Below are 27,713 nucleotides of genomic sequence, written 5' to 3'. Positions count from 1 at the left end.
GCAAGGGTTTGCTGGAGCCAGAGCTTCCAGCCTGGGGGCAGTACTCCTCCTGCCATTGGGCCTCACAGTCCAGACAGAGGCAGCCAAAAGCCCTGTTCTGCCACTGCAACTCACTGTGTATGAGGTGAGGTTGGGAATACTGAGAGGGCCTGGTTCCCCTTCTGCCGGGCTGGGAGCCCCAGTCTCTGCCAGGTGCCTGTGCTGGGCATATTTGCAGTTCCCAGAGGTGTCCTGTTCATCCCACGGATCCCAGGGCTGCCCTGTGTAGGTGTGAGTCAGTGTGGGGGGATCTCAGGTCATTATGGCTGGTTCCTGGACTGCCCCCTCCCAGGCGTTTGGGCCTCCCTGATCCTTGTGTCACGGTCACTCCCCTCACCAGGATGATCGACTGGGTGTCCTGGCCCCTGGGGAAGAACATTGACAAGTGGATCATTGCACTGCTGAAGGGCCTGGCCGCTGTTAAGAAGTTCAGCATCTTGATCGAGGTGTCACTCGCCAAAATTGAGAAGGTTGGTGGGCCCCTGTCCTAGCCCCGGCTTCTGGCCTTTCCTGCTAGTCTCTTGCCAGGGGCAATGCAGGTCTGGGAGGCAGAGCACGGGGCTCCCACCCAAGCTCGCTGTGACCTGGGACAATTCACTGCTTCTCTCTGGGCTTCAGGTTTCCCCCATTCATTCTTCTGACTCTTCATTAAAGTGTGTGTGTCTGTCACTTTTGGTATGTCCATCCATCCATCCATCAGATATCTAACTGTTTTGCTGTCCATCTCACCACCCATCCATCCACCCAGGTCTATGAGCACCTCTGTGTTCTTACTCCCACATGGGTCTGCTGCTTTAACTCCAGCATCTCTGGTCCCCTTTCAGGCCTGTGGCTACCCTTGGCCTTGGGTGGCCCAGGCCTGGGGGACTCCTGACCAGAGGCTTTCTTCCAGGTTTTCTCCAAGCTTCTGTATCCCATTGTCCGGGGAGCCGCCTTGTCTGTCCTCAAGTATATGCTCCTGACCTTCCAGCACTCCCATGAGGCCTTCCACCTGGTAAGGGCGCCTGCGTGTTGCCCCCGAAGGTGGGCGGTCCTGCATCCTCCACAGGTCTGGCTGGAGGCCAGACATGCTGTCTCTGTTGGGGCATAAGGGGTTGGGGCTTGAAGCCCAAGACCTCCAAGTCCTGGACGTTAGGACTGGAGGAGACTTGAGACCCAATTTTACAGATAGAAAACTGAGGCCAAAGAATGGGTGTGACCTGCCCATGGGTCCCGAGTAGAGTGACAGGCCTAGAATGATGGCAGCTGTGTTACTTGGGTGCCAGCTATGTGGCAAGCACAGTGCTAAAGACAGTCCACATGTTCATTCATTTGACTCCTGGGGTAGCCCCAAAGGGAGGTTCTATCATTTTCCCCATTTTTCAGTAGAAGAAACTGCAGTTTAGGGAGATTAGGTTGCATGTCCCAGGTAACAGCTGGTGAGCGGTACAAGGAAGATTCCAGCTGAGTTGGTCTGACTCCTGATCCAGTGTCCTTCCTAGCTTCTCATGGTCCTTGGTCACTGCAGAAACTTTATGCTTCCTGATTTGTGCAGTGGGAAAAGCACAGAACCAGGGGTTGGGGTTATGTGGGGTTGAGTCCCAGCTCTGTCATTTACTAGGTGGGGTGACCTCGGGCCAGGCATTTACCTCTCAGGGCCTGGGTTGGGTGGGACAGGATTAGATGAGGTGACATTTATCAAGAGCCTGCCATATTCTAGGGACTTGGTAGATATTTATTTCTTTTCATCCTTCTCCCAAGCTCCCCTGCTCCCAGTTTCTGTGGCCTGACTCTTCCATCCCTGGGACACTATGGTGTAGCTCCCCTGTGGGTTTGAAAGTTAACACTGTAGCACAGAGGAAAGAAATGGACTTTGAGTTCAGACAGACCTGGCTCAGACACCAGCTTCTCCCAGGACCCATGGTGAAATCCTTGGCAAATTACATAACCTCTCTGACTTTAATTTCTTCTCTGTAAGATGGGGATAGTAATTGCCACATGTCACTGTGAGTGCTTGACATATAAAAGTTTGCTGCCGCTCATGTTCTGTTAGCTGCCACCAGCTGACCACATTGTGGCCCCAGCATCACTCCTGGGTGACAGAGTAGCCCTGGTCACTCAGACCTTCAGGCGCTTCAGGCAGGTTGGTTGGCTGATACTTAATAGCTGGGGCTCAGGCTCAGGCCTCCCCTGAGCTGTGAGGAGGGAATTATTTGTCCCATTAAACAGATGAAGAGACTGAGGAAGAGTATCCAAGGTCATGTGTCTTATAAGAGGGTCACCTGCCTGCAGAGCTCAGGGCCCTATGCAGGTAAGGGGCACAGTGGTCAGGTGGGCAGACCTCCTTGCTTCAAGGAGCTCTGGGTGCTTCCAGCACTGACCACCATCCCATGTCTTAGGTGGGTAAACTGGTGCTGACTAACCCTGCTCTGCTCTCACAGCTCCTCCCTCACATCCCCCCAATGGTGGCCTCTCTGGTCAAGGAGGACTCCAACTCGGGGACCAGCTGCCTGGAGCAGCTGGCGGAGCTGGTTCACTGCATGGTGTTCAGGTTCCCCGGCTTCCCGGATCTGTATGAACCCGTCATGGAGGCCATCAAGGTGAGTGACAGTCCCCCCTGCTCCCGTGCCCCACTCTGAGGAGGTTGCTGATTTGGGCTTTGCTCAAGGCCACACTACAGGTTAGTGGCCGCCCTCCATCCTTTGGTCCCTGGCTGTCTCCCATTACCTCCCCCAGCCCATCGTGTGCTTCAGGCGCACTGAGCCACCTGCCATTCCCCCAGATGGATCTTCCTCTCTCGATTGTTTTGAGCCTTTGCATATGCCGAGCTCTCTAACTTAAACTCCTGTCTTGTCTGCCTGGATAGCTCTTATTTCTACCAAGCCTTCTTCTTGAAGGTTCTGCTCAAGTGTTTCTCCTTCAGGAAGCCTTCCCTGATAACTCTAAATTACACGCCCCCCGCATTCTGCCCCTCAGCTGGGTCATGGCCTCTCTGAGCTTCCACAGCCCTAGTGTATCCCTCAGTCACACATTGTCACTGTCTGTATATGTGTTTCCTCTTAGACTGAGCATTCCAGAGCAGAGATGGTTTACAGTTGTTCACAAGACTTATGCCCTACTCTGTGCCAGGCCCAGGCTGGGAACTGGGACACAGGCATGAGGCAGACCACGTCTCCTCCCTTTGAGGAGCTCACAGCGTAGAGGGGTGACTGACGTGTTTACCCGTAACTGTGATCTAAGCAGCTTAAGAAATGCCTGTGAGGGTCAGCCTGAGAGCGGTGAGGCGGCAGAGGAGGGAAAGATCTCCAGTTAGAGGAGGAGGCTGCAAGGAAGAAAGGGCTTCTGAACTGGGCTTGCTGGGTTGCTAGGACAATAACATTTGTGGCTAGAGTCACACTTGGCAGTGTCTTTCCACATATTTTGTCTTCTGTTGCTCACTAGAAACCTGTGAGCCAGGTACTATTGTTATTTCAGTTTCAAAGATGAGGAAAATGAGACTTGGAGAGGTTTGGTGTCTTATGCAGTCACGGAGGTAGTGGGAGATGCAGCCAGGGCTGAGGGTTGCTGAGCCCTTTCCCATTGCTTGATACAGAGGGCAGGTCCAAGTGTGGGTGAAAGACATCCAGGTAAGTGGTGGCCCTTTTAGAACCTCTGGTCAGACTTCCATTTCTGTAACACAGCAGATAGGTAACCTGAGAAGTGTCCCATTACAAAACACCTAGAAATGCTTGTTAAAATGTAACAGATGTCTTTTTAAGTACATAGCTGAGCTTGCAAGAGAGCAAGGGGGAATCCCCAGGGGCCAAAAAGGAAGAGAAAACCAAATTCCAGAATGGTAAATGAGAGGTGATACTCTTTTGCCCTGGGTGGGGAGGGGCAGTGGGTGAGATGGCCAACCTCAGTCCCCAAGGGGCTTGAGCCGGTGGGGACAGAAGTTGAGGCTTAGGGTCTGCCCCCAGCAGGGAATCAGCACTGACAGGCCCATGTAAATCAGGACCCAAGAAAGGCTTTACCATTAGCAAAAGGGTGTTCTAGAAAAAATACACATGGTTCCAAGTAGACATCAAGGAAGGCTCTCTGGCTTGGTCTGGGCTCTGGATTGGGAAAAAAGAAATTGTCATCGTTGGACTGCTCTCATGTGGGTTTAGGGGTTCAAATTCTTATCTTCTTTGGTGTTGTAGCACCCTAAGCTTATTGAAAGTAGTCATAAACTTGTAATACCCAAGGATTGCCTAATAGAAACAGAAATGATGCTGCTTTCAAGCCACAAAGATAGAATTCTACTAAAGATGAGTTTATAATCCCCAGATTACAAGACACGTAAGGGAACAATCCACCATGAGTGAGAGGTGATAGATACAACGAACAAAACCTCTGGCATTTACTTGGATTTTCTTAGTTTTTCCAACTTAATGTGAGGAAGAGGTGTTTTTCGTTGTTTTTTTTAAACAGTCAGAGCTAACTAACAATAGAAGTAGCTGCCTTGCTAGATCATGAGCTCCCTGGCACTGGAGGTGGTTGAGCGGAGAAGATAGGACTTAAACCTGTTGGGAGTGACTGTTACTGTGAGCTTCTGATGGGCAGGGACCATGTCATTTTGATCTCTGTGTCTAATAAATGTCTGAGCGAATGAACAGAACTGTAGTGTGAAGTATGGTATCATGGAGATGTGAGCAAAGAGGAGGGAGCATGGCCCTGCCCTGGGCACCAGGGGAAACCTACGCTGAGTGAGCTCCAGGCTTTGCACATTAGAGGCTATGGTCTGATCCAGCGGGCAAGGTGAGTCTGCAGATACTTATACAACTAGGTGTAGGGAGTTAGGCTCTATAAGACAGGTATAGATAGTGTGGGACCCCCACTTGAGAAGATTCTGGAAAGTCTTCTGGAGAGGGGATATAGGAGTTAGGCCTTGAGGGACAGGGACCGGCCGGAGGAGGCCCCCAGACAGGTCAGTGGGTAAGGTGTGGGAGCAGGAATATGCAAGTACTGTTTGGTGGTAAAGTGTGGTGGAGGGGGAGGGAAGAACAGAAGGACAGGCAGAGTGGAAGGCGGTGAAAACCAGGTTGTGTGACTGCTTGGTCCAGCAGATCTGGGCTTCTCAAACATTTCTTCTGAAGTGCTTGACCTCAGAGGAGGGGACTCACCCTCCTGCAGCCTGACACAAGCTCAGAGTTTCTCTAAAATCTCATTTTATCTCGAAGATTCAAGTATATACTTCATAATCATAAACACTTGTTTTAATTTAAACATTTTTCTTCCTTGAATATTAGTGAATATAGCTCTAGGAAGATGTGCGACATTTGTCCTATGGCTTTGACTACCCCTTGCTTCAAGGCACTTTGAGAGGCAAGGCAGCAAAGTATTCATGGGGTTTTATTGTTTATCAAATTCTTTCATATGTATTATAGGAGTACATCCTTTGTATACAGTCTCCTTTATAAATTCTGGAAAGTTCTCTCACGTAGGCAGTTGTAGTAAGTCATGGCAGTTTCTCTGGGAGCTGTGGTCCTTGCTGAGGGAGCTACATGGTATGTAGACTTCCAGTCACATCAGGAGCTTGAAAGGTATTTGAAAGTTTTTGTTTTATTCTCTTTATTCTCCTAAGAGTACAGAGTTACCTTCTTTGGGAAAAAGCATTTGATTTTTTTTTTTCCTAGTGTGCATATTTTTGTATCTCGTATGCTTGTGTTGCAGGGTGGGGTGTTGGTTCTGTCATTTTTTTTTTTTTAGCTTTGATTCTTTTTTTTCTTAATTTTATTTTTTTATATATACAGCAGGTTCTTATTAGTTACCTATTTTATACCGGTTCTTTTTGTCCCTATTTGTTCCCATTGTGTGTGGGGTGGGGATTGGATAGGGGATAATAGGAAGGGAAAAGAAGGGACTAAGAGAGAAGATACTGAGCCCTTATCTTCTTATCTTGCCTCAGACAGCTACTATATTTTTTATCATCTGTGTGAGAGGTGACTGACTAATCTGATAAATTATCTGATAAATAATCCTGGGAAATGAGTGAGCAGATGTGTTAAACCACCGCTTGAGCCAGACCTTCTGCAGCGACGAGGGCTTTCAGTGTAAGCTGGTCTGAAGCTCAAGGGCCTTAGACAAATCTAGGAACTGTGCTCAGGATCTGGAAACGAGAACGGGGCTAGAGGAACTGTCATGAATATCGCTTAAGTCTACTAAGTAACACTGCATTATGCTTAGGTGTTTTTCCTTAAAACATGTCATTATTAGAACCGGTGCTTGGTAATATTCTTTTCAGTGCAGCTGTTTAATGTGAAAAAGGATAACAAGTGGGAAAGCATGCTAACCCCTGAGCCCGTGACCAAGGACCCATACCGCAGACCCCCAGGATCCTCCCACTGTCCTGACTGTAGGGTCAAGTTCAGGGTTGGGGTAGGGGGTTACTAATTCGGAAAAGCTGACTCCACAAACTTTAAAGTAGAGGAGGTGAAAACAGGAGCAAGCAACGTGAAAGTATAGAGTGCCAAACGGATATGAGGTAGCGGTATCCTCACTTGACAGATGAGCAAACTGAGGTCCAGGGAGGTTAACTGACTGAGTCAGAGAGGCTCACTGACCACAGCCAGAGAGCTGTGAGGACAAGAGTCAGGGCCAGGGTTGAGATCTCGACACTGCTGGATTGGGCCAGTGGGCCAGTGTTGTCATTGCTTACAGTCTGTCACATCCTGGGCTCACGTAACATATAGTAGATTCCTCACTTATTGCCTCTAAGAAAATTCTTTCTCTCTCTGGGTCTTAGTTTTTTCATCTACACGGTGGGGATTTTACCCCTTTCTTAAGGTAGCTGTGGCATGAAAGATCATGTAGAAGGCCCACACGTCAAGATGAAAACCTAGAACATGTTTGAAAGCAAGGAGCTGTTCTCACACATCTTTAGGGCATGTTTGGGGTGATATGCTTGGGCAGGTGTGTAGCAGGCTGTAGTCCAAGAAGGCTTCCCAGAGGAGGTGATATTTTTAGAGCTAAACCTGGTGCCCACTGTCCTGCTGGCTTGTTTCCCCCTCAGGACCTCCATGTTCCCAATGAGGACCGAATCAAGCAGCTGCTGGGGCAGGATGCCTGGACCTCGCAGAAGAGTGAGCTGGCTGGCTTCTACCCCCGGCTCATGGCCAAGTCAGACACTGGCAAGATTGGTTTAATCAATCTGGGCAACACGTGCTATGTGAACAGCATCCTTCAGGCCTTGTTCATGGCTTCCGAGTAGGTGCCACTTTTGAATTCCCTGTCTGCCCCTGCTTCTCTCCTCTGGGCTCCCTGGTGTGTGGGGGTGAGGTAGGGGTTGGAGAGGGTGGGTCCTGCTTTGTGTTATCGGCATAATTCCCTGAGGTCTGTGGGTATGTGAAGGGCAGGTGAGAGTTCCCAGAGGGCTCCAGGCCATTGCCAAGGCAGTAGGTCAAGACCGGATGGGAACTTGAGTTGGGGATTCAGGGGCTCAGCTGCAGTGGGAAGGGAGTCTGCTCTGGGTTGGTCGACATCACTGACTTTTCTGCTAGAGTCCATGGGGGTGGATAGTGTCTTCCACAGTAGGACTTCCACTCATCCTGGCCTTAGATGCCCCCTTTTACTAAAACAAAATCTTTATCATCAGTGGCTACCTATCCAACTTATGGCTTGCTTAGTACATTCACATTGTTGTGCAGCCGTCACCGCCATCCATCCCTATAACACTTTTCATTTTGTAAATCTGAAACTCTGTGCCTATGAAACACTAACTTCCCGTATTCTCATTCTCCCCTCCCCACAGCCTTTGGCTACCACTGTTATATGTTTTGTCTCTATGATTTTGTCTCTACTTTAAGTACCTCATATAAGTGAAATCGTACAGTATTTGTCTTTTTGTGATTGGCTTATTTCACTTAGCAGATGTCCTCAGGGTTCATCCATATTGTAGCATATTGCAGAATTTCTTTCCTTTTTTAAGGCTGGATAATATTCCATTGTGTGTATAAACCACATTTTGGTAATGTGTTCATTGGTAGAGTGACAGACACCTGGGTTGCTTCCATGTTTTAGCTGTTGTGAATAATGCCACATGAACATGGGAGTACAAATATCTCTTCGAGACCCTGCCTCTGATTCTTTCGGTTACATACCCAGAAGTGGAATTGCTTGGTGATATGGTAGTTCTGTTTTTTAGTTTTTTTTGAGGAACCTCCATATCGTTTTCCACACTGGCAGCACCAGTTTACATTCCCACCAACAGTGCACAAGGGTTGGGATTTCTCTACATCCTCCCAACACTTCTTTTCTGTTTTTTTGATAATAGTCATCCTAATGGGTGTGAGGTGGTATCTCATTATAGTTTTTAATTTGCTGTTCCCTAGTGATTAATGATGTTGAGCATCTTTTCATGTGCTTATTGGCCATCTGTATGTGTTCTTTGGCAAAAGGTCTATTTAAATCCATTACCTAGTTGTTTTTTTTTTTTTTTTTGCGGTACGCGGGCCTCTCACTGTTGTGGCCTCTCCCCTTGCGGAGCACCCTCTGGACGCGCAGGCTCAGCGGCCATGGCTCACGGGCCCAGGCGCTCCACGGCATGTGGGATCTTCCCGGACCGGGGCACGAACCCGCGTCCCCTGCATTGGCAGGTGGACTTTCAACCACTGCGCCACCAGGGAAGCCCCATTACCTAGTTTTGAATCAGGTTGTTTGTTTTCTGTTGTTGAGTTTGAGGAGTCCTTTTGTATATTCTGCATATTAATCCTGTATCACATACATGATTTGCAAATTTTTTTAAACTTTTTATTTTGTATTGGAATATAGTTGTTTAACAATATTGTGATAGTTTCAGGTGTACAGCAAAGTGATTCACTTATACGTATACGTGTATCAATTCTTTTTCAGATTTTTTTCCCATTTAGGTTGTACATAATATTGTTCCCTGTTAGGTTGTACATAATATTGTTCCCTGTTCCCTGTGCTATTCAGTAGGTCCTTGTTGGTTATCCACTTTAAATGTAGCAGTGTGTACATGTCAATCCCAAACTCCCTAACTATCTGTTCCCCCCACCCTTCCCACCTGGTAACCATAAGTTCCTTCTCTGAGTCTGTTTCTGTTTTGTAAATTAGTTGATTTGTATCATTTCTTTTTAGATTCCATATATAAACGATATCATATGATACTTGTCTTTCTCTGTCTGACTTACTTCACTCAGTATGACAATGTCTAAGTCCATCTTTATTGCTGCATATGGCATTATTTCATTCTTTTTAATGGCTAATATTCCATTGTATATATGTGCCACATCTTTATCCATTCCTCTGTCGATGGACATTTAGTTGATTCCATGTCTTGGCTATTGTAAACAGTGTTGCAATGAACATTGGGGTGCATGTATCCTTTCGGACCATGACCATGTTTTTCTCCAGATATATACCCAGAAGTGCAATTACAGGATCATATGGTAGCTCTATTTTTAGTTTTTAAGGAACCTCCATACTGTTCTCCATAGTAGCTGTACCAATTTACATTCCCACCAACAGTGTAGGAGGGTTGCCTTCTCTCCACACCCTCTCCAGCATTTATGTTTGTGGATGTTTGATGATAGTCATTTTGACTGGTGTGAGGTGATAGCTCATTGTAGTTTTGATTTGCATTTCTCTAATAATTAGTGATGTTGAACATCTTTTCATGTGCCTCTTGACCATCTGTATGTGTTCTTTGGAGAAGTGTCTATTTAGGTCTTATGCCCATTTTTTGATTGGGTTGTTTATTTTGATGATATTAAGCTGCATGAGCTGTTTGTAAATTTTGGAGACTAATCTCTTGTCAGTCACGTGATTTGCAAACATTTTTCTCCCAATCTGTGGTTGTCTTTTCATTTTGTTTATTGTTTCCTTTGCTGTGCAAAAGCTTTTGAATTTAATTAGGCCACATTTCTTTATTTTTGTTTTTATTTCCATTACCCTGGGAGATGGATCGAAAAAAATATTGCTGTGATTTATGTCAGAGAGTGTTCTGACTGTGTTTTCCTCTAAGAGTTTTATAGTGTCCAGTCTCACATTTATGTCTTTAATCCATTTTGAGCTTATTTTTGTGTATGGTGTTAAAAAATGATCTAATTTCATTTTTTTACGTGTAGCTGTCCAATTTTCCCAGCACCGTTTGGTTTTTTTATTTTTGGCAGCATTGGGTCTTTGTCGCTGTGCGTGGGCTTTGCCTAGTTGTTGTGAGCGGGGACTACTCTTTGTTGTGGTACGCGGGTGTCTCCATTGAGGTGGCTTCTCGTGTTGCAGAGCACAGGCCCTAGGCACATGGGCTTCAGTAGTTGCAGCAGGCGGGCTCAGTAGTTGTGGCTCGTGGGTTCCAGAGCGCAGGCTCAGTAGTTGTGGTGCACGGGCTTAGTTGCTCCGCAGCATGTGGGATCTTCCCGGACCAGGGATCAAACCCGTGTCCCCTGCATTGGCAGGTGAATTCTTAACCACTGCGCCACCAGGGAAGTCCCCCCAGCACCATTTGTTGAAGAGACTGTCTTTCCACCATTGTATAGTCTTTCCTCATTTATAGCACATTAATTGAGCATAGGTGCATGTCATTTCTGGGCTTTCAATCTATATGTCTGTTTTTGTGTCAGTACCATGTGGTTTTGATGACTATAGCTTTGTAGTATAGTCTGAAGTTAGGGAGCCTGATTACTTCAGCTCCTGTTTTGTTTTTCTGATTGCTTTGGCTATTCTGGGTCTTTTTTTTTTTTTTTTTTTTTTTTTTTTTTTGCGGTACGCGGGCCTCTCACTGTTGTGGCCTCTCCCGTTGCAGAGCACAGGTTCCAGACGCTCAGGCTCAGTGGCCATGGCTCACGGGCCCAGCTGCTCCATGGCCTGTGGGACCTTCCCCGACCGGGGCATGAACCCATGTCCCCTGCATAGGCAGGCGGACTCTCAACCACTGCACCACCAGGGAAGCCCTATTCTGGGTCTTTTGTGTCTCCATACAAATTTTAAGATTTTTTGTTCTAGTTCTGTGAAAAATGCCATTGGTAATTTGATAGGGATTAATTTATTGATCAAATTAATTGATTCAATCTACACTGAATCTGTAGATTTCCTTGGGTAATGTAGTCATTTTGAGAATATTGATTGTTCTAATCCAAGAACATGGTATATCTTTCCATCTGTTTGTGTCATCTTCAGTTTCTTTCATCAGTATCTTATAGTTTTTGGAGTACAGGTCTTTTGTCTCCTTATGTAAGTCTATTCCTACATAAGGAGGAAAGGTGTATTCCTAGGTATTTTATTCTTTTTGATGTGATGGTAAATGGGATTGTTTCTTGAATTTCTCTTTCTGATCTTTCATTGTTAGTGTATAGAAATGCAACAGATTTCTGTATATTAATTTTGTAACCTGAAACTTTACCAAATTCATTGATGAGCTTAGTAGTTTTCTGGTAGCATTTCTATGTATAGTATCATGTCATCTGCAGACAGTGATAGTTTTACTTCTTCTTTTCAATTTGGATTCCTTTTATTTCTTTTCCTTCTCTCATTGCTGTAGCTAGGACTTCCAAAACTGTGTTGAATAAAAGTGGCGAGAGTGGACATGCTTGTCTTGTTCCTGATCGTAGACAAAATGCTTTCAGCTTTTCACCATTGAGTATGATGTTAGCTGTAGGTTTGTTGTATATGGCGTTTATTATGTTGAGGTAGGTTCCCTCTGTGCCCACTTTCTGGAGAGGTTTTATCATAAATGGGTGCTGAATTTTGTCAAAAGCTTTTTCTTCATCTATTGAGACGATCATATGGTTTTTATTCTTCAATTTGTTAATGTGGTGTATCGCACTGATTGATGTGCAGATATCGAAAAATCCTTGCATCCCTGGGATAAATCCCTCTTGATCATGGTGTATGATCCTTTTAATGTATTGTTGGATTTGGATTACTAGTGTTTTGTTGAAGATATTTGTGTCTATGTTCATCAGTGATATTGGCCTATAATTTTCATTTTTTTGTGGTATCTTTGTCTGGTTTACATATCAGGGTGATGGTTGCCTCATAGAATGAGTTTGGGAGTTTTCCTTCCTCTGCAATTTTTTGGAAAAGTTTCAGAAGGAAAGGTGTTAGCTCTTCTCTAAATGTTTTATAGAATTCGCCTGTGAAGCCAGGACTTTTGTTTGTTGGGCAACTTTTTTTTTTTTTTTTTTTTTTGTGGTACGTGGGCCTCTCACTGTTGTGGCCTCTCCCATTGCGGAGCACAGGCTCCGGACGCGCAGGCTCAGCGGCCATGGCTCACGGGCCTAGACGCTCCGCGGTATGTGGGATCCTCCCAGACCGGGGCACGAACTCGTGTCCCCTGCATCGGCAGGCGGACTCTCAACCACTGCACCACCAGGGAAGCCCTGTTGGGCATCTTTTAATCACAGTTTCAATTTCAGCGCTTGTGAGTGGTCTGTTAATATTTTCTATTTCTTCCTGGTTCAGTCTTGGGAGATTGTACCTTTCTAAGAATTTGTCCATTTCTTCCAGGTTGTCCATTTTATTGGCATATAGTTGTTTGTAGTAGTCTCTTATGATCCTTTGTGTTTCTGTGGTGTCAGTTGTAACTTCTCCTTTTTCATTCTAACTTTATTGAATTGAGTCCTCTCCCTTTTTTTCTTGATGAGTCTGGCTAAAGGTTTATCAATTTTGTTTATCTTTTCAAAGCCCCAGGTTTCAGTTTCATTATCTTTGCTGTTGTTTTGTCTCTATTTCATTTATTTCTGCTCTGATCTTTATGATTTCTTTCCTTCTACTATAGGTTTTGTTTGTTTTTCTTTCTCTAGTTGCTTTAGGTGTAAGTTTAGGTTGTTTATTTGAGATTTTGTTGTTTCCTGAGGAGAGATTGTATTGCTATAAACTTCCCTCTTAGAACTGCTTTTGCTGCATCCCATAGATTTTGGATCATTTTGTTTTTGTTTTCATTTGTCAACACGTATATTTTTATTTCTTTGATTAATTCAGTGATCCATTGGTTGTTTAGTAGCATATTGTTTAGCCTCCATGTGTTTGTGTTTTTTACAGTTTTTTTCTTGTGGTTTATTTCTAGTCTCATAGCATTGTGGTTGGAAAAGACGCTTGATATGATTTGAATTTTCTTAAATTTACCACGGCTTGCTTTGTGGCCCAGCGTGTGGTCAGTCCTGGAGAATGTTCCATGTGCACTTGAGAAGAATGTATATTCTGCTGCTTTTGGATGGAATGCTCTGTAAATATCAATTAAGTTCATCTGGCCTAATGTGTCATTCAAGGCCTGGGTTTCCTTATTGATTTTCTGTCTGGATGATCTGTCCATTGATGAAAGTGGGGTGTTAAAGTCCCCCACTATTATTGTGTTACTGTTGATTTCTCCCTTTATGGCTATTAGTATTTGCCTTATATATTAAGGTGCTCCTATGTTGGGTGCATATATATTTACAGTTGTTACATCTTCTTGGATTGATCCCTTGATCATTATGTAGTGCCCTTCTGTGTCTCTTCTTTGTTATAACAGTCTTTATTTTAAAGTCTATTTTGTCTGATATGAGTATTGCTACTCCAGCTTTCTTTTGATTTCGACTTGCATGGAATAACTTCTTCCATCCCCTCACTTTCAGTCTGTATGTGTCCCTACGTCTGAAGTGGGTCTCTTATAGACAGCATATATATGGGTCTTGTTTTGTTTTGTTTTGTTTTGTTTTTGCAGTACGTGGGCCTCTCACTGTTGTGGCCCCTCCTGTTGCGGAGCACAGGCTCCAGACGTGTGCAGGCTAAGTGGCCATGGCTCACGGGCCCAGTCACTCCACAGCATGTGGGATCTTCCCGGACTGGGGCACGAACCCGCGTCCCCTGCATCGGCAGGTGAACTCTCAACCACTGTGCCACCAGGGAAGCCCTGGGTCTTTTTTTGTGTCCATTCAGCAAGCCTGCATTTTTTGGCTGGAGCATTTAATCCATTTACATTTAAGGTAATTATCAATATGTATGTTCCTATTGACATTTTGTTAATTGTTTTGGGTTTGTTTTTATAGGTCTTTTTTCTTCTCTACCTCTTTTGTTCTCTTGTGGTCTGATGACCATCTTCAGTGTTGTGTTTGGGTTGCTTTTTCGTTTTTGTGTGCATCTATCTATTGTAGTTTTGGGTTTGTTTTTCTCTTGAGGTTTTGATATAGCAGTCTGTAGGTGTACAAGTTTCTTTTTTAATTTTTTTAATTTTTATTTTATTTATTTATTTTTGGCTGTGTTGGGTCTTTGTTGCTGCACGTTGGCTTTCTCTAGTTGTGGTGAGCGGGTGCTACTCTTCGTTGTGGTGCACGGGCTTCTCATTGCGGTGGCTTCTCTTGTTGCAGAGCAACTACAGTAGTTGTTGCGCGTGGGCTTTAGAGTGCAGGCTCAGTAGTTGTGGTGCACGGACTTAGTTGCTCCGCAGCATGTGGGATCTTCCTGGACCAGGGATCGAACCTGTGTCCCCTGCATTGGCAGGTGGATTCTTATCCACTGCGCCACCAGGGAAGCCCACAAGGTTGTTTCAAGTTGTTGGCCCCTCCTGCCTAGAGGAGTTCCTTTAGCATTTCTTGCAAAGCTGGTCTTGTGGTGTCGAATTCTCTTAGCTTTTGCTGTCTGTAAAGCTTTTGATTTCTCCATCAAATGTGAATGAGAGCCTTGCTGGGTAGAGTATTCTTGGTTGTAGTTTCCTCCCTTTCATCACTTTAAATAGTGATGAAAGGCCACGTCTTTCTGGTAGGCAGAGTTTCTGCTGAGAAATCAGCTGATAACCTTATGGCAGTTCACTTGTATTTGTCGTTTTTCCCTTGTGGCTTTAAAAATTTTTTTTTCGTCTTTAATTTTTGTCAGTTTGATTACTATGTGTCTTGGCATGTTGCTCCTTGGGTTTATCCTGCCTGGGACTCTCTGTGCTTCCTTGACTAGGGTGACTGTTTCCTTTCCCTTGTTAGGGAAGTTTTCAGCTATTATCTCTTCAGATGTTTTCTCAGGTCCTTTCTCTCTCTCTTCTCCTTCTGGGACCCGTATAATGTGAATGTTGGTATGTTTAATGTTGTCCCAGAGGTCTCTTAGACTGTCTTCATTTCTTTCTATTCTTTTTTCTTTATTCTGTTTCATGGCAGTGATTTCCACCATTTTGTCTTCAGGTCATTTATTTGTTCTTCTGCCTCAGTTATTCTGCTATTGATTCCTTCTAGTGTGTTTTTCATTTCATTTATTGTATCGTTTGTCTCTGTTTGTTTGTTCTTTAGTTCCTATAGGTCTTTGTTGAACATTTGTTGCATCTTCCCGATCCTTGCCTCCATTCTTTCTCTGAGATCCTGGACCATCTTCACTATCATTATTCTGAATTCTTTTTCTGGAAGGTTGGCTATCTCCACTTCACTTAGTTGTTTTTCTGGGGTTTTATCTCGTTCCTTCATCTGGAACACAGTCCTCTGCCATTTCATTTTGTGTAACTTTCTGTGATTGTGGTTTTTGTTTGGCAGGCTGCAGAATTGTCGTTCTTTTTGCTTCTACTGTCTGTCCTCCAGTGGATGAGGCTATCTAAGAGGCTTATGCGAGCTTCCTGATGGGAGGGACTGGTGGTGGGTAGAGCTGGGTCTTGTCCATCCGGTGGGGAGTGCCGTGCTCAGTAAAACTTTAATCCACTTGTCCCGCCGAAGGGGTGAGGTTGTGTTCCCTGCTGTTGGTTGTTTGGCCTGAGGCAACCCAGCATTGGAGCCTACAGGCTATTTGGTGGGGCTAATCATGGCCTCTGGGAGGGCTCATGCCAATGAGTACTTCCCAGAACTGCTGCTTCCAGTGTCTTTGTCCCTGCAGTGAGTGACAACTCCCCTGTCACCTCTGCAGGAGACCCTCCAATACTAGCAGGTAGGTCTGGCTCAGTCTCTTATGGAGGCACTGCTTTTTTCCCCTGGGTCCTGGTGTGCACAGGACTGTGTGTGCCCTCCAAGAGTGGAGTTTTTGTTTCCTCCAGTCGTGTGGAAGTCCTGCAGTCAATCCCACTGGCCTTCAAAGCTGGACTTTCTGGGGAGTCCTCTTCTCATTGCTGGACTTCCAGTCTGGGAAGCCTGACACGGGGCTCAGAACCTCACTCCAGTGGGAGAACTTCTGTGGTATAATTGTTTTCCAGTTTGTGGGTCGCCCGCCTGGCGGGTATGGAATTTGATTCTATTGTACTTGCGCCCTGCCTACCGTCTTGCTGTAGTCTCTCCTTTGTCCTTGGATGTAGGGTATCTTTTTTGGTAGGTCCTAGCATTTTTCCACTGATGGTTGCTCAGCAGTTAGTTGTGATGCTGGTGCTCTTGCAAGAAAGGGTGAGTGCACGTCCTTCTACTCCACCATCTTTCCAAATATTTTTTCCCAGAGCCTTTTGCGGCTGCCTTTTTACTCTGTGGATAATCTTTTTTCATTGTTGTTTTTTAATATATTTATTGGAGTATAGTTGATTTACAGTGTTGTGTTAGTTCTGCTGTATAGCATAGTGAATCAGTTATATATATATCCACTCTTTTTTAGATTCTTTTCCTATATAGATCATTACAGAATATTGAGTAGAGTTCCCTGTGCTATACAGTAGGGCCTTACTAGTTATCTGTTTTATATATAGTAGTGTGTATATGTCAATCCCAGTCTCCCAATTTATCCCTCCTCTCCCCATGCCCGCCCCCGTAACTGGTAAACATAGTTGTTTTTTTTTGACACAATGGCCTTTTTATTTTAAATTTTGAATTTTATTTTATTTATTTTTTTATACAGCAAGTTCTTATTAGTTATCCCTTTTTAGTGAACATATATTAGTGAATATATGTCGATCACAATCTCCAGATTCATCTCACACACACACACACACACACACACACACACACACACACCCCGGCACTTTTCTCCCTTGGTGTCCATATGTTTGTTCTCGAAATCTGTGTCTCTCTGACATCTGTGACATCTGTCTTGAAGAATCCTTGCATCCCTGGGATAAATCGCACTTGATCATGGTGTACAATCCTTTTAATGTGTTGTTGGATTCTGTTTGCCAGTATTTTGTTGAGGATTTTTGCATCTATATTCATGAATGATATTGGTCTGTAATTTTCTTTTCTTGTAGTATCTTTGTCTGGTTTTGGTATCAGGGTGATGGTGGCCTCATACAATGAGTTTGGGAGTGTTCCTTCCTCTGCAGTATTTTGGAAGAGTTTGGGAAGGATGGGTATTAGCTCTTCTCTAAATGTTTGATAGAATTCACCTGTGAAGCCATCTGGTCCTGGACTTTCGTTTATTGGAATATTTTTAATCACAGTTTCAATTTCATTACTTGTGATTGGTCTGTTCATATTTTCTATTTCTTCCTGGTTCAGTGTTGGAAGATTATACCTTTCTAAGAATTTGTCCAGTTCTTCCAGGTTGTCCATGTTATTGGCATAGAGTTGCTTGTAGTATTCACTTAGGATGCTTTGTATTTCTTCAGTGTCTGTTGTAACTTCTCCTTTTTCATTTCTAATTTTATTGATTTGAGTCCTCTCCCTCTTTTTCTTGATGAGTCTGGCTAATGGTTTATCAATTTTGTTTATCTTCTCAAAGAAGAGCTTTAAGTTTTATTGATCTTTGCTATTGTTTTCTTTGTTTCTATTTCATTTATTTCTGCTCTGATCTTTATGATTTCTTTCCTTCTGCTAACTTTGGGCTTTGTTTGTTCTTCTTTCTCTAGTTCCTTTAGGTATGAGGTTAGATTGTTTATTTGAGATATTTCTTGTTTCTTGAGGTAGGGTTGTATAGCTATAAACTTCCCTCTTAGAACTGCTTTTGCTGCATCCCATAGGTTTTGGATCACTGTGTTTTCATTGTCATTGTCTCTAGGTATTTACTGATTTCCTCTTTGATTTCTTCAGTAATCTCTTGGTTATTTAGTAATGTATTGTTTAGCCTCCATGTGTTTGTGTTTATACGTTTTTTTCCCTGTCATTGATTTCTGATCTCATAACGTTGTGATCAGAAAAGATGCTTGATATGATTTCAATTTTCTTAAATTTACTGAAGCTTGATTTGTGACCCAGGATGTGATCTATCCTGGAGAATGTTCCATGCACAGTTGAGAAGAAAGTGTAATCTGCTGTTTTTGGATGGAATGTCCTATAAATATCAATTAAATCTATCTGGTCTATTGTGTCATTTAAAGCTTCTGTTTCCTTATTAATTTTCTGTTTAGGTGATCTGTCCGTTGGTGTAAGTGAGGTGTTAAAGTCCCCCACTATTACCGTGTTACTTTTGATTTCTTCTTTTATAGCTGTTAGCAGTTGCCTTATGTATTGAGGTGCTCCTATGTTGGGTGCATATATATTTATAATTGTTATATCTTTTTCTTGGATTGATCCCTTGATCATTATGTGGTGTCCTTCTTTGTCTCTTGTAACATTCTTTATTTTAAAGTCTATTTTATCTGATATGAGTATTGCTACTCCAGCTTTCTTTTGATTTCCATTTGCATGGAATATCTTTTTCCATCTCTTCATTTTCAGTCTGTATGTGTCCCTAGGTCTGAAGTGGGTCTCTTGTAGACAGCATATATATGGATCTTGTTTTTGTATCCATTCAGCCAGTGTGTGTGTTTTGGTTGGAGCATTTAATCCATTCACATTTAGGGTAATTATCGATATGTATGTTCCTATGACCATTTTCTTAATTGTTTTGGGTTTGTTTTTGTAGGTCCTTTTCTTCTCTTGTGTTTCCCACTTAGAGAAGGTCCTTTAGCATTTGTTGTAGGGCTGGTTTGGTGGTGCTGAACTCTCTTAGCTTTTGCTTGTCTGTAAAGCTTTTGATTTCTCTGTCGATCTGAATGAGATCCTTGCCGGGTAATCTTGGTTGTAGGTTCTTCCCTTTTATCACTTTAAATATGTCACGCCACTCCCTTCTGTCTTGTAGAGTTTCTGCTGAGAAATCAGCTGTTAACCTTTTGGGAGTTCCCTTGTATGTTATTTGTCATTTTTCCCTTCCTGATTTCAATAACTTTTCTTTGTCTTTAATTTTTGCCAGTGTGATTACTGTGTGTCTTGGCATGTTTCTCCTTGGGTTTATCCTGTATGGGACTCTCTGTGCTTCCTGGACTTGGGTGGCTATTTCCTTTCCCATGTTAGGGAAGTTTTCTACTATAAACTCTTCAAATATTTTCTGGGGTCTTTTCTCTCTCTCTGCTCCTTCTGGGACCCCTATAATGTGAATGTTGTTGCGTTTAATGTTGTCCCAGAGGTCTCTTAGGCTGTCTTCATTTCTTTTCATTCTTTTTTCTTTATTCTGTTCCTCAGCTGTGAATTCCACCATTCGGTCTTCCAGGTCACTTATCCGTTCTTCTGCCTCAGTTATTTTGCTATTGATTCCTTCTAGTGTATTTTTCATTTCAGTTATTGTATTGTTCATCTCTGTTTGTTTGTTCTTTAATTCTTCTAGGTCTTTGTTAAACATTTCTGTCATCTTCTCAATCTTTGCCTCCATTCTTTTTCCGAGGTCCTGGATCATCTTTACTATCATTATTCTGAATTCTTTTTCTGGAAGGTTGCCTATCTCCACCTCATTTAGTTGTTTTTCTGGTGTTTTAACTTGTTCCTTCATCTGGTATATAGACCTCTGCCTTTTCATCTTGTCTCTCTTTCTGTGAATGTGGTTTTTGTTCCACAGGCTGCAGGATTGTAGTTCTTGCTTCTGCTGTCTGCCTTCTGGTAGATGAGGCTATCTGAGAGGCTTGTGCAGGTTTCCTGAGGGGAGGGACTGGTGGTGGGTAGAGCTGGCTGTTGCTGTGGTGGGCAGAGCTCAGTAAAACTTTAATCTGCTTGACTGCTGATGGGTGGGGCTGGGTTCCGTCCCTGTTGGTTGTTTGACCTGAGGTGACCCAACACTGGAGCCTACCCAGGCTCTTTTGTGGGGCTAATGGCGGACTCTGGGAGGGCTCACGCCAAGGAGTACTTCCCAGAACTTCTGCTGCCAGTGTCCTTTTCCTCATGGTGAGACACAGCCACCCTCCGCCTCTGCTGGAGACCCTCCCAACACTAGCAGGTAGGTCTGGTTCAGTCTCTTATGGGCTCAATGCCCCTTCCCCTGGGTCCCAGTGTGCACACTACTTTGTGTGTGCCCTCCAAGAGTGGAGTCTCTGTTTCCCCCAGTCCTGTCGAAGACCTGCAATCAAATCCCGCTAGCCTTCAAAGTTTGATTCTCTAGGAATTCCTCCTCCCATTACTGGACCCCCAGGTTGGGAAGCCTGACGTGGGACTCAGAACCCTCACTCCAGTAGGTGGACTTCTGTGGTATAAGTGTTCTTTAGTTTGTGAGTCACCCACCCAGCATTTATGGGATTTGATTTTATTGTGACTGTGCCCCTCCTACCATCTCATTGCGGCTTCTCCTTTGTCTTTGGATGTGAGGTATCTTTTTTGGTGATTTCCAGTGTCTTCCTGCTGATGACTGTTCAGCAGTTAGGTGTGATTCTGGTGCTCCTGCAAGAGGGAGTGAGAGCATGTCATTCTACTCCACCATCTTGAACCAATCCCCAAACATAAATAGTTGTTTTTTTTTTTTTTTTGCGGTACGAGGGCCTCTCACTGTTGTGGCCTCTCCCGTTGCGGAGCACAGGCTCTAGACGCGCAGGCTCAGTGACCATGGCTCACGGGCCCAGCTGCTCCGCGGCATGTGGGATCTTCCCGGACCGGGGCACGAACCTGTGTCCCCTGCATCGGCAGGCAGACTCTCAACCACTGCGCCACCAGGGAAGCCCAATAGTTTTTGTTTTTGTTTTTACATCTGTGACTCTACTTCTGTTTTGTAAATAAGTTCGTTTGTACCATTTTTTTAGATTCTCTGTGGATGGTGTTTTTTTCTTTTTCTCTGTTGAAAGAGGTTGCTTTTATTTTTAAATTTACTTTTATTGAGATGTAATTGACATAACATATTAATTTCAGGTGTACAATGTATTGATTCAATATACAGTTAGTTGACCCTTGAACAACATACATTTGAATTGCATGGGTCCACTTATATGTGGACTTTTTCCAGTAAATATTTTGGAAAAATTTTTGGAGATTTGCAATAATTTGAAATAAATTGAAGGCAAACCTTGTAGCCTAGAAATATCAAAAAAAATAAAGAAAAAGTTAGGTATGTCATGAATGTATGAAATATATGTTGATATATAAATAACATAAAAAGTATGTGTTAATCAACTGCTTATGTTATCGGTCAGGCTTCCAGTCAACAGTAGGCTATGAGCAGTTAAGTCTTGGAGTGAAAAGTTATGCGTGGATTTTCAACAGTATGGGCGTTGGCGCCCCAACCCCTGCATTGTTCAAGGGTCAACCATATGTCTATATTTGAAATGATCGCCATAATTAGTCTACTTAACATCCATCACCACACATAGTTACAAATTTTCTTGTGATGAGAACTTTTAAGATTTATTCTGTTAGCAACTTTCAAATATATAATACAGTATTACTAACTATGGTAAGCATGCTGTACATTACATTCTCAGGACTTATTTATTTTACAACTGAAAGTTTATATCTTTTGGCCTCCTTTACCTATTTCACCTATACCAGATCCCCTCCTCTGGCAACCATCAGTCTGTTCTCTGTATCAATGAGATTGTTTGTTTTTTTAGATTCCACATGTAAGTGAGATCATACAGTATATATGTTTTTCTGTATAGCTCATTTTGCTTAGTGTATCGCACTCAAGGTTTATCTAATTGTCATAAATGGCAGGATTTCCTTATTTCTTGTGGCTGAATGATATTCTTGTGTGTGTGTGTGTGTGTGTGTGTGTACCACATTTTCTTCATCCATTCATTTGTCATTGGACACTTATGTTGTGTCATTGTTTTGGCTATTCTAAATAATGCTGCAGTGAACATGGGGGTGCATATATCTTTTTAAGTAATGTTTTTGTTTTCTTCAGATAAATACCCAGAAGTGGAACTGCTAGATCATGTGGTAGTTCTGTTTTTACTTTTCTGAGGAACCTCTATACTGTTTTCTGTAGTGGGTGTGTACCAATTTACGTTTCTGTCAGCAGCGCACAAAGGTTCTCTTTTCTCTACATCCTCGCCAACACTTGTTATTTGTTGTGTTTTTGATAATAGCTGTTCTGACAGTGTGAGATAATATCTCATTGTGGCTTTGATTTGCATTTCCCTTGATGGTTAGTGATGTTGAGCACCTTTTCATGTACCTGTTGGCCATTTGGATGTCTTCTTTGGAAAATGTCTATTCAGATTATGCCTTTTTTTTTTTTTTCTGGTAGTAGTTTGTGGTTTTCTTTTTTTTTATTGAAGTATAATTGATTTACAATGTTATGCCAATCTCTGCTGTGCAGCAGAGTGGCTCAGTTTTACACATGTATACATTCTTTTTTAAATATTCTTTTCCATTATGGTTTATCCCAGGAGATTGGATATAATTCCCTGTGCTATACAGAAGGACCTCGTTGTTTATCCATTCTAAATGTAATAGTTTGCATCTACCAACCCCAAATTCCAAGCCTGTCCCTCTTCCACTCTGCTTCCCCTTGGCTACCACAAGTCTGATTTCTATGTCTGTGAGTCTGTTTCTGTTTTGTAGATAGGTTCATTTGTGCCATATCTTAGATTCCATGTATAAGTGATATCATATGGTATTTGTCTTTCTCTTTCTGACTTACTTCACTTGGTATGAAAATCTCTATTTGTATCCATGTTGCTGCAAACAGCATTATTTTGTTCTTTTTTATGGCTGAGTAGTATTCCATTGTTCCATTAATCTATAAGTCTGTCTTTGTGCCAGTACCATACTATTTTGATGACTGTTGCTTTATAGTATAGTCTGAAGTCAGGGAGCCTGATTCCTCCAGCTTTGTTTTTCTTTCCCAAGATTGCTTTGGCTATTTGGGGTCTTCTGTGTTTCCATCCAAATTTTAAGATTTTTTGTTCTAATTCTATGAAAAATGCCATTGGTAATTTGATAGGGGTTGCATTGAATTTGTAGATTACAGTGGGTAGTATAGTCATTTGGACAGTATTGATTCTTCCAGTCCAAGAATATGGTATATCTTTTCATCTGTTTGTGTCATCTTCGATTTCTTTCATCAGCATCTTATAGTTTTCAGAGTACAGGTTTTTTGCCTCCTAGGTATTTTACTGTTTTTGATGCGATGGTAAATGGGATTGTTCCCTTAATTTCTCTCTCTGATGTTTTGTTGTTAGCGTATAGAAATGCAACAGATTTCTGTGTATTAATGTTCTATCCTGCAACTTTACTGAATTCATTGATGAGCTCTAATAGTTTTCTGGTATCATCTTTGGGATTTTCTATGTATAGTATCATGTCATCTGCAAGCAATGACAGTTTTCCTTCTGCTTTTCCAATCTGGATTCCTTTTATTTCTTTTTCTTCTCTGATTGCTGCAGCTGGGACTTCCAAAACTGTGTTGAATAAAAGTGGTGAGAGTGGACATCCTTGTCGTGTTCCTGATCTTAGACGAAATGCTTTCAGCTTTTCACCATTGAGTATGATGTTAGCTGTAGGTTTGTCATATATGACCATAATTATGTTGAGGTAGGTTCCCTCTATGCCCACTTTCTGGAGAGGTTTTATCATTAAATGGGTGTTGGATTTTGTCAAAAGCTTTTTCTGCATCTATTGAGATGATTGCATGGTTTGTATTCTTCAATTTGTTAATGTGGTGTATCACACTGATTGATTTGTGGATATTGAAAAATCCTTGAGGGGCTTCCCTGGTGGCACAGTGGTTACAGATCCGCCTACCAATGCAGGGGACATGGGTTCAATCCCTGGTCTGGGAAGATCCCACACGCTGTGGAGCAACTAAGCCTATGTGCCAGAACTACTGAGTCTGCACTCCAGAGCCCACGAGCCACAACTACTGAGCCCATGTGCCACAACTACTGAAGTCCACGTGCCTAGAGCCCATGCTCTGCAACACAAGAAGCCACTGCAATGAGAAGCCCGTGCACCACAAAAGAGTGGCCCCTGCTCACCACAAGCAGAGAAAGCCTCCATGCAGCAGTGGAGACCCAATGCAGCCAAAAATAAAGAAAGAAAGAAAGAGAGGGACAGAGAGAGAGAGAAAGAAAAGAAAGAGAGAAAAAAAGGAAGGAAGGAAAGAAGGAAGGAAAGAAAGAAAAGAAAGATCCTTGCATCCCTAGGATTGATCCCACTTGATCATGGTGTATGGTCCTTTTAATGTATCGTTGGATTCAGTTTACTAGTATTTTGTTGAGGATTTTTGCATTTGTGTTCATCAGTGATATTGGCCTGTAAGGTTTTTTTTGTGTGTGTCTGGTATCTTTGGTTTTGGTATCAGGGTAATTGTGGCCTCATAGAATGAGCTTGGGAGTGTTTCTTTCTCTGCATTGTTTTGGAACAGTTTGAGAAGGATGAGTGTTAACTCTTCTGTAAATGTTCAATGGACAGCATCTGTGAAGCCATCTGGTCCTGGACTGCTGTTTGTTGGAAGTTTATTTTTGGCTGCACCTCATGGCATGTGGAACTTCCCTGACCAGGGATCGAACCCACACCTCCTGCAGTGGAAATGCTTAGTCTTAACCACTGGACCACCAAGGAAGCCCTTGTTGGACGTTTTTAAATCAGTTTCAATTTCAGTGCTTGTGATTTGTCTGTTTATATTTTCTATTCCTTCCTGGTTCAGTCTTGGAAGGTAGTGCCTTTCTAAGAGTTTGTCTGTTTTTTTTTTTTTTTTTTTTTTTTTTTTTGCGGTACATGGGCCTCTCACTATTGTGGCCTCTCCTGTTGCGGAGCACAGGCTCCGGAGGCGCAGGCTCAGCGGCCATGGCTTACGGGCCCAGCCGCTCCGGGGCATGTGGGATCTTCCCGGACCGGGATACGAACCCCTGTCCCCTGCATCGGCAGGTGGACTCTCAACCACTGAGCTACCAGGGGAGCCCAGTTTGTCTGTTTTTTTATGTTGTCCATTTTATTGGCATATAGTTGCTTGTAGTAGTCTCTTATGATCTTTATATTTATGTGCTGTCAATTGTAACTTCTTTTTCATTTCTGATTCTATGTGTGTGTGTGGTACACGGGCCTCTCACTGTTGTGGCCTCTCCTGCTGTGGAGCACAGGCTCCGGACGCGCAGGCTCAGCGGCCATGGCTCATGGGCCCAGCCGCTCCGCGGCATGTGGGATCTTCCCGGACCGGGGCATGAACCCGTGTCCCCTGCATCGGCCGGCGGACTCGCAACCACTGCGCCACCGGGGAAGCCCCATTTCTGATTCTATTGATTTGAACCCTCTCCCCTTTTTTCTGGACAAATCTGGCTACACATCAATTTTGTTCTTTGAAAAGATCGCTTTTAGTTTCATTGAGCTTTTCTATTGTTTTCTTCATCTCTATTTTATTTAATTCTGCTCTGATCTTTATTATTTCTTTCCTTCTACTAACTTTGGGTTTTTTTGTTCTTTTCTAGTTAATTTAGGTGTAAGGTTAGGTTGTTTATTTGAAATGTTTTTTTGTTTCCTGAGGAGAGCGTGTATTGCTATAAACCTCCCTTTTAGAACTGTTTTTACTATGTCCCATAGGTTTTGGATTGTCATGTTTTAGTTTTCATCTTTCTCTAGGTATTTTTTGATTTTCTCCTTGAGTTTTTCAGTGATACATTGGTTGTTCAGTATCATGTTGTTTACTGTCCACGTGCTTGTGTTTTTTTAATAATTTTTTTTGAATTTTATTTTATTTATTTTTTATACAGCAGGTTCTTATTAGTTATCTATTTTATACTTATTAGTGTATATATGCCAATTTTCCTGTAATTGATTTCATATCTCATAGCATTGTGGTTGGAAGCAATGATTGATATGATTTCAATTTACCAAGGCTTGAGTTGTGGCCCAAGATGTGATCTATCCTGGAGAATGTTCCACATGCACTTGAGAAGAAGGTGTATTTTCTTGCTTTTGGATGGAATGTTCTATAAATATCAGTTAAGTTTATCTGGTCTAACGTGTCATTTAAGGTCTGGTTTTCCTTATTGATTTTCTGTCTGGATGATTTGTCCAGTGATGAAAGTGGGGTTGTTGAAGTCCCCCACTATTATTTTGTTACTATTGATTTCTCCTTTTATGGTTAGCATTTGCTTTATATATTGAGGTGCTCCTGTGTTGTGTGCATATATATTTACAATTGTTGTTTTTTCTTTTTGAATTGATCCCTTGATCATTATGTAGTGTCCTTTGCATCTTGTAACAGTTTTTATTTTAAAGTCTGTTGTGTCTGATATAAGTGTTGCTACTTCAGCTTTCTTTTGATTTCCATTTGCATGGAATACAATTTTCAGTCCCCTCACTTTCAGTCTATATGTGTCACTAGATCTGAAGTGGGTCTCTTGTAGACAGCATGTATACGGGTCTTGTTTTTGTATCCATTCAGCCAGTCTGTGTCTTTTGGTTGGAGCATTTAATCCATTTCCATATAAAGTAATTATTGATATGTATGTTCTTATTGCCATTTTGTTAATTGCTTTTTTTTTTTTTTTTTTTTTTTGCGGTATGCGGGCCTCTCACTGTCGTGGCCCCTCCTGTTGCGGAGCACAGGCTCCAGACATGCAGGCCCAGCAGCCATGGCTCACGGGCCCAGCTGTTCCACAGCATGTGGGATCCTCCTGGACCAGGGCACGAACCCACGTCCCCTGCATCGGCAGGTGGACTCGCAACCACTGCGCCACCAGGGAAGCCCTTGGGTTTGTTTTTGAAGGTCTTTTTTCTTCCCTTCCTCTTTTGTTGTTTTCTCTTGTGATTTGATGTCTGTCTTCAGTGTTGTGTTTGGACTGCTTTTTATATTTTGTGTGTGTATCCATTGCAAATTTTTTGTTTGTGGTTCCCATGGGGTTTTTATATAGCAGTCTGTAATAAGTACAAGATTGTTTTAAATTTCTTGTCTCTTAATTTCCAGTGCATTTCCAATGTCCTGCATTTGTACTCTCCTCTTCTCATGATTACTTGTTTTGATATATTTGTGTGTGGATGATTTCCTACCTTTACTGTATGTTTGCCGTTACCTGTGAGCTTTTCCATGCATAATTTTCATAATTCTAGTTGTGGCCTTTTCTTTTCCCCCTAGAGAAGTTCCTTTAGCATTTTTTTGTAAAGCTAGTTTGGTGGTGCTGAATTGTCTTAGCTTTTGCTTGTCTGTAAAGCTTTAGATTTCTCCATCAAATCTGAATGAGAGCCTTTCTGGGTAGAGTATTCTTGGTTGTAGGTTTTTCCCTTCCATCACTTTAAATATATTGTGCCACTCCCTTCTGGCCTGCAGAGTTTCTTCTGAAAAACCAGCTGATAACCTTATGGGGAGTCCCTTGTATGTTGTTTGTTGCTTCTCCCTTGTTGCTTTCAATATTTTCTCTGTTTTTAATTTTGTCTGTTTGATGAATATGTGTCTCGGCCTGTTCCTCCTTGGGTTTATGTTGTTTCGGACTCTCTGTGCTTCCTGCACTTGAGTGAGTGTTTTCCTTCTCACATTAGGGAACTTTTCAGCTATAATCGCTAAAAATACTTTCTCAGGTCCTTTCTGTCTGTCTTCTCCTTCTGGGACCCCTGTAATGTGAATGTTGGCACATTTAATGTTGTCCCGAGGTTTCTGAGACTGTCCTCATTTCTTTTCACTCTTTTTTCTTTATTCTGTTCAGCAGCAGTGATTTCCACCAATCTGTCTTCCAGGTCACTTAT

The 27,713-nt window shown here is 42.8% G+C and overlaps 1 protein-coding gene across 2 annotated transcripts in view; it reads left to right on the top strand.

The window, feature by feature from the left end:
- The window catches only part of USP35 (ubiquitin specific peptidase 35), an 83,609-nt gene that overhangs the window by 16,143 nt on the left and 39,753 nt on the right, over window positions 1-27,713 (top strand). For both annotated transcript variants that reach the window (XM_073808385.1, XM_033862188.2), the window contains exons 4-7: window positions 380-509; window positions 932-1,033; window positions 2,460-2,618; window positions 7,052-7,245. In XM_073808385.1, the coding sequence (XP_073664486.1) occupies window positions 380-509; window positions 932-1,033; window positions 2,460-2,618; window positions 7,052-7,245 (585 nt within the window). The remainder of the gene's footprint in view (window positions 1-379; window positions 510-931; window positions 1,034-2,459; window positions 2,619-7,051; window positions 7,246-27,713) is intronic.

The sequence above is a fragment of the Tursiops truncatus genome, chromosome 8 (genome assembly GCF_011762595.2).
Source record: "Tursiops truncatus isolate mTurTru1 chromosome 8, mTurTru1.mat.Y, whole genome shotgun sequence".
In the NCBI taxonomy this organism is placed as follows: domain Eukaryota; kingdom Metazoa; phylum Chordata; class Mammalia; order Artiodactyla; family Delphinidae; genus Tursiops; species Tursiops truncatus.
The sequence above is the reverse complement of the archived record's forward strand: the minus strand, read 5'-3'. Positions and strand labels throughout refer to the sequence as shown.